This window comes from Nothobranchius furzeri, chromosome 15 (assembly GCF_043380555.1).
Source record: "Nothobranchius furzeri strain GRZ-AD chromosome 15, NfurGRZ-RIMD1, whole genome shotgun sequence".
Taxonomy (NCBI): Eukaryota; Metazoa; Chordata; class Actinopteri; order Cyprinodontiformes; family Nothobranchiidae; genus Nothobranchius; species Nothobranchius furzeri.
The window spans coordinates 51447485-51454940 of record NC_091755.1 but is presented as its reverse complement, the minus strand read 5'-3'; the positions used below and the strand labels follow the sequence as shown (position 1 = coordinate 51454940).

The following is a 7456-nucleotide window of genomic DNA, read 5'->3' as shown; positions in this document are numbered from 1 at the left end:
CAACAGCGCGGAGCCGGGACTCCAATTCCGACACCCTCGCCTCCAAAGCTACAAAAATGCTACATTTATTACACGTACCATTATCACTAAAGGAGGCAGAGGAGTAACTAAACATCTGACACAGAGAGCAAGAGACAGGAGACGGAGAAGCAGAGACAGAAGTAGCCATAGCCGTGATGAGGCTAAGCAAACTGGACAAGCAAACTGTTCAGTACCAAATAAACTGCGTGCAAACTCAAATGGTTCCCTAAAAGCTAGGTGGAACAACAGAAAATGTGTGTTTTAGCGTGCTTTTGTGCTACAATAACTCAGAGATATCCAAGTACAGAGAAATTAAATCAGCTTTAGCGAGCCCCAAACACCAAACAGCTACACGGAGTGCAACACTGAAAACAGGAAACAGGAAACGCCTTACCGCCAGGTGCAGCCAATCAGCAATCCAACCGTCAACTACATGTTTATATTGACTTCATCTATTGCATTCTTACAATATTCATGAACACTTGTCATTGTTCCTCTATGATATATTTGTATTTAGGTTCATGTCAGCAAGTTTCAAGGTTAAATAACTGATGATCAGTCCAAATTGGCATTTGTAATCACTATGTTTTATTGTCAAATTACGTCTTTCCATTTTGCCATTGAGGTTTGGCCACAGCAGTTGATGAGACACTAATCTTTAAGCAAACTGTTGTACAATAACAGCGTTGAAATTTAATATTGTATTCCTACAGTATGTGTTAATAATGGCTGATTGTAGTTAAGCTATGTTTGCATTTTTGTTAGTTGCATGTCAATAAATCTGGATATTCTTAATTAAAATTCAGGTCATGATGGTTAATAAAAATACTGGAATTATTCTCACGCAACATTTTATGTACACACCGTGTAAAAAAGCATTTAGCAAATTTGAAAAAATGTGTAGTTGTAATCATTCTGTTTTTTCTGCACTTCAAGTTAATAAAACTGAATGGAGAAAGTCTGAGTTTGTTGTTGTGTTAATACTAATACGGTTTGGTGCAATCGGTTTCATCAGTTGAATTAAGTAACTTTAGTTATTCAACTAAGAACCATTCAAGTTAATTTAACTCAGTCGGATTATGAAAGGAATGTATTTTAAATAAGTTAAAATATATACGGCATTTTAGTGCCACATATTTAAAGGTTTAAGTTGACATACTAAATAAAATAGTTGATAAACATAACCATTTGAGTTACTTTATCATAATTGTATTGAATTAATTAGACTCTACTCGCATAATTAAACAAACTCAAATAGTTTGAGTTACAAAACTTGTGCAATCGGTTTCCCGAAATCATTTGAGTAAGCTTAACTTATCAGGTTTTACAGTGTATCATTTTTAAATGAAATAAGTCAAAGTTGAATGTAAACAAAAATAATTCTACAGAACTAAGCAACTATTATTTGGTTACCTAGCTACATCCTTCTGGCTTTGTCTGGTGTCCACTGCTCTCTTGAAGGAACAGGGTCAAGGTAAGTTCTTCTGATGTTTTGGATTGGCAACTATCGTCAGCCTGAACCAGAAACACACTTTACACACAAAAAATGGGAGATATGTTTAATAATGCTTTAACCCTCTGGGGTCCATGGACGCGTATCCGCGTCTTTTGAACAGGTCTGATTTGGGACGCTGTAGCAGCAAGACTTCGCCTCCCTGAGTTTCGGCTTCAATTCAGCTTTAAAAAGGAGATTATAAACTACACCCCAGTTTTTAAATTGTGTTAATAGGCAACGTAAAAGCGGAGTTATGCTAAACTAAAAAACGACCTATTTTTAGACAATCTGATAACTTGTCAAAACGGCTGTTTAGTAATCCGTGAGAGGGAATGTGCTTGTGAACATAAAACCCCCACAAAAACATGAGATCCTTTTGCTGTTGGTGGAAGTCTCACAATTGATAAAACGTATCATTATGTAGCTGAGAGAGAGAGAGCAAGGCTGCACGAGTAACGAGATGTGCGCAAAAACGAGCCGCATCACGGGGAAAGGAGAGGCGCGAACGGAGTAACAACAAACAATTAGATATTGACAGTAAACTTCATATTTTGGAGCGATCCGGACAGATATATTGTCATTGCAGTTTAGTCGGCTTTTATTAGACTTATATAAAGGATGATGAGAAGGATAAATATCCACCGGGCAGTTCAGATAGTACGGCTGTTTTTTGAACGGGAAGCAGAGGAAGTGGACGGAGACCAGTGGCGGTTCTACATGGAATTACTCCCCGGGCGAGGCCCCCTTTGCAAGCGCCTTAAAGAGCAAGTCACCCCTTACAAGAAGCGTACTTCACTCCCACTTCATGTTTGAAAAATGCAACAAATGCTGTTGCCTAGCAGACGGAGAGGGTGGAGCCACTACAAATACACACACTCACGACATTGTGACATCATAATCTACCAGTTTACATCATAGCATACCTCTTAGCCAATGGCGATGTCAGATTTAAATTCAAATGCAGTGAAGAGTTTTTACCTGACAACGGTACAACACTGACAGTTTCAGGCAGAAATTTTAAATTTTAACTAAAATGCACTAAAGTGCAAAACTATTGACTACACGTGTCTGCAGCACGATTAGACACGCATTTATATAGTTTATCAGAGAAAAACAGTTGATTTGGGGGTGACTTGCTCTTTAACTAGAGCTCAGTCAGTTTGTGTAATTTCATCCAATGGTTTACTGTAATAACTTTGACGGATGCTAAACTGTTAATATATCCATAACAGTGAAGACACCGAGAACCGCCGACATGTTCAGTCCACACGTTCTTTATTTCTCTCCTCTCTTCCGCCACACACTCCATTTCACCATCTCCCCACTAGGTGGCACCATGGTACTACCAAATATATAAACTGGGCCTGGCTGAACAGTATATTGTTTCATCCCTCTAATACCTAATTTATATCACTATATTACAGTTTACGTAAAAACTAACACTTTTATATACGTGTTTGAAGCCATTATGCAGTGGAACGCTGGCAACAAAGCTCTGCCTGATCAACACTATAAATGATAAATGATCTGCACTTGTATAGCGCCTCTTAGAGTAAGGACTCCAAAGCGCTTTACACTACAGTGCATCATTCATCCATTCACACACATTCACACACTGATGGTGATAAGCTACGATGTAGCCACAGCTGCCCTGGGGTGCACTGACAGAGGCGCTCCACTATTTAAATCAGTCATTTGTTATTCTTCCAATCAATTACTAACCAAAACCTCATGCTTTATGCAAAACTTTAAATGATTTTCAGCGTACCGATCTTTACAGAAAACATAAAAGCCCTAAAAAACTGCACATAAAATATAATAAGAAACAAAATTCACTTATCACTTAGAGCCGTAGTTCCCAAACTTTTCAGCCTGACCAACAGATGTTCCTTCGTATTTTTACGTTATTTAGAAATTTTCATCATATTAGGAAAGTTTTAATTTATATATAAATATATAAATCTCTTTTAAATTTTATATTTTACTTTTTTATGATTATGTGGCACACTTGACTTCCATATTTAACGCATCAGCATCTGCCTCTTTTTGGCTTTTTTTTTTTTACATTGTCGCTACGTCTGTCACGTTAGTGGTGTTTTGCCATCATTTCTACATTCATCACATCCCAGAGAAGGTTAAACCAACATCAAACCCAACGTTTGGAGCTTGTAAACTCCACACACCTCTCGTGCAGCACCAGCTGTCTGATGCTGCAGCAGCCGTCAATCTTCCCGGCTGGATGAGTGAATTTCTTCATCAGAGTCAATATTCTGCTTCATAATCAGAGTCAGTCATTACCAGACAAAGTCAGTCAACAAAGACCAGACCTGCAGGCAATTATACGTTTTATCTAATATTTGCGCTCTTCATGCTGCGCGCATCTCCTCCTCTCCCTGACGCCTGGGACACACCGGCCGCGGAAGTGCCGTGAAGCGAATCGCTCAAGAAATTCGGCCGCTGCTCGCCGCTCCTCAGTTCAGATCAGACGCGCCCCAGTCGAGGCGCGCCTCGGCTCAGCTGTAGTTTTTCTTTTAAACTCTTGGTGTCCTCCATTTCCTCTCTGCCTTTTCTCAGCTCTTTTCCTCTAAGTTTGAATGTTTGTACGTGTGTGTGTGTGTGTGTGTGTGTGTGTGTGTGTGTGTGTGTGTGTGTGTGTGTGTGTGTGTGTGTGTGTGTGTGTGTGTGAACCTATGGTATGAGTTGTTTCTGCCAGTTTAATCTCTTGGAACCCGCTCCAATTCTGCAGCTGTATCCTAGCAGTTTATTCCGACATGGGTACGTATGTTTTTCGGGGGTCGTACAGCTCCTTGTGTTTCTCAACTTCCATAATTAATTTGAAGTCATCCATCTTAACTGCTTGCCTCAGACTTTCTGCCTCTCTGTCCTGTTTGCTCCGGTGAAAAGACACCCAAAACCACACCCCCTTTCACGTGGCCACACACGCACACAAGTTCGATGTGTGTGTATGTGTGTGTGTGTTCGTGGGGTTTTTCTGCAGTGTCTGATTACGAACACATTTGACTATTGCGGAATTTTATTTTGAAATGCTTTATTTTGTTAACTTTACCGGCCTGCCTCTTATGTCTACGTTTGACTTCCTGCTAACTACTAGGACTAGGACTAGGACTAGGAACTACTAACAGGAACATTACACTTATCTAGACTATTAAAAGGTCACTGTGTGATATTTAACAAGACCCCAATCAGCTAAAATTTAAAATTGCAAATAGAAACACCTGTAAAGGTTCCCGAGCCTTTAAATGGTCTCTCAGTCTAGTTAAATTACAGAAATAAATGTAATTATGCACAGTATTCTAATTTTTCCAGCTTCACATAAATGTGTGTTTTTAGTAGCATTTCTGTTGCTGCTAATCTAGTAACGGTTAAATAAATAAATAAAATCCTTTAAAATGAAACTAGAAGAGGCACAAGCCTGATGGAGGACTTACATTTACTAACTTGGGTCAGACCCAACCACAGAAGAGCTGAAGCTGGGTGGTAAACACACACAGGTAGTTCTAATAACACCTGAGCTCCATGACGTCTGAGACTGATGCATCAGTGTTACAGCGGGACTAAAGACATGATCAGAGACAGGTTACAGCTGGATGATCTAGGAAGGTAGAAGATCGGGATGTCTGAGCGGTGAACAGGTGAGCGGACCTTCGGGACGTCCTGCTGTCACGCTAAGAAGGGCACCTGCAGCAGCGAATCTGCGGGTCTGCAGCCGTAGATATTCATCACGTCTTCCTCGTTCTTCACGGGCCGTGATGCGCTTGGATGAAAACATCTGCCTCTTTAGCTCCTGATCAGCTGATGACAGCTTCAACACACCGCGCTGCTTAACGCACGCATTTTCTTATCAGTAACAGAAACGACGTTTTGGTAAAAGAAGACGGTAATTAATTAGATTGCTCGTTACTGAAAGAAATATTTTTTTTATTAACACGGTTATTTTAAACGGCGTTATTCTCATAACTGCTTTGATGTGCAGGCAGCAACTGAGACGGTGAGGGTCTCCGCCCACCCGGCCAATCATCATCGTGTTTGTAAGTGCGTTACCGACCCCTCTCTCTCCCTGGCTGCAGCTGAAGTGTGGCGGTCAGAAAGCCTCACACTGTTGCTCAACGTTCGACAAGCACATAGTAACGCACAACCTTCCGTCCCCGGTAACGGTAACGGCGCTGCAACAGCGGGAAAAGTAATTAATTAGATTATTTCGTTACCTATAAAAGAACGCCGTTATAAATGCCGTTATACTTAAACGGCGTTACTCCCAACACTGCATATATTCAACAGAGCTACTCCAACATGCAGCCACCCAGAGCAGCGCGGTTTCAGAAAAAAAAATGTTGATGTAAATTGTAGTTTTGTTGATCACAAAGGTGCAGAGTTTCTACTCTGGAAGTGTGGTGTAACCAAATTCTGCTCTCACTCAGGTCCCCAGACTTGAATCAACAATTAGAGAGACTTTCAAGAGAGTTGTAACACACCAAGATGACTCGAGAAGGCCAGTCTTCGCACAAGATGATGCCAGTGTTCAATGAACTCCGGTTGGACGAGGAGTTAACCGATGCAGTCATTCAAGTCCAGGATGTGGAATTTAAAGTCCACAAGATCTGCCTCTGCTGTATACCGTACTTCCGGTGAGTTGATCCTCAGATGTTAGGACAAAGCAGGTGAATTTGTGGAAGAAGAAATAGAATCTTTTGTTTTATTTAAGAATCATGAGTTGTAAATCAATTAAAGGGAAAGACTGCATCACACGCAGTTTAATAAACAAGTTAATCTGATAAAGCAATCCCCCTACAAGTGTTTTACACCACCCACACCTCCTGTTTGAATAAAGCACCAACAGGAGAAACGTGCGTTCAGAGGTGGCGAGTGCGTGAAGAGGTGGAGGATGACAGACAAATTTGTCCGTGTTAAAAATTCTCTGAAATACAAAAAAACACAATAGAAACACAATAGTAAATGCACTTTATTGAACTGCATGCATGACAGGATACCCCAGAAAAGCGCTACTCTCTCTGTTGTCCTGGCGGGGAATTGCTTTGCAACACTCCCCAGGAGACGGAGAAGTCCGACAGCAAAACGCTTCTGTCAGTGTGTGTGCATCTTCCCCTCGTGGAGCTGACGCAGGAGCAAACACCAGGCTCAACACACACACCTCACTTGGACGGAGAACCGGCAACATGCTTTTGGTTCTTTTTAAAAACACAGGAAAGGTTTCTTTTTTACCTTGCTGACAGTTTCGTTTGCAGCTGCAAAACATCCTCAGAGCTGACGGTGATGGTGGCGTCACTTCCTTCTCCATTTATCCGCTGACAGCAGAGGACGTTGTCGCCCTCTGCTGCCCGCTCTCCCCTCTCCGACGATGCAGTCCCATGTACGATCCAATGTGTAGAACCCATCGTCTCTGTTTATGGTCCCACATCCACGTCTCCTTATCTCTATAGCTTCTTTTATCCATCTTTTGTATTTCTGTTGTTCGGTGTTTATGATCCTTGTGTTGTCCCAGTCCATTACATGGTTTTCTCTTGTGCAGTGATCTGTTACGGCTGACTTCTTAATTGTGCTTTCTGCTTCTTCTTTTGCTGCTCTTGTGTCTTCAACTTGTTTCTCTCTCGCACTCCTTTCTATGTTCTATTGTTCGTGTGTTGAGTTGGCGTCCGGCTTCTCCTATGTATGTTTTATTGCTGAGTATCCATGGGATTTCGTAAACGACTCCACATTTAAGTCCAGCTGGTATCTTGTCTTTTGGGTGTACTAGTCTGTTTCTAACTGTTGTGTATGGTTTTGTTGGTGTGTTTATGTTGTGTTTTTTCATTGTTGCTCTTATTTTTTCTGTTATGCCTCTGATGTATGGTAGGGTTATCACTGGTTTTGGTTCTTGTCTTTCTGGGTTTCTGGTTCTTTGCTTTGGTTGTTCTTTTCTTT

The 7456-nt window shown here is 41.2% G+C and overlaps 1 protein-coding gene across 1 annotated transcript in view; it reads left to right on the top strand.

Moving 5' to 3' along the window:
- The first annotated feature begins 1406 nt into the window (after positions 1 to 1406).
- LOC129164796 (kelch-like protein 10) overlaps positions 1407 to 7456 on the top strand; it is a 13939-nt gene continuing 7889 nt past the window's right edge. Inside the window, exons 1-2 of the mRNA XM_054746171.2 lie at positions 1407 to 1495; positions 5956 to 6162. Coding sequence (XP_054602146.2) covers positions 6014 to 6162 — 149 coding nt within the window. The 5' untranslated portion in view covers positions 1407 to 1495; positions 5956 to 6013. The remainder of the gene's footprint in view (positions 1496 to 5955; positions 6163 to 7456) is intronic.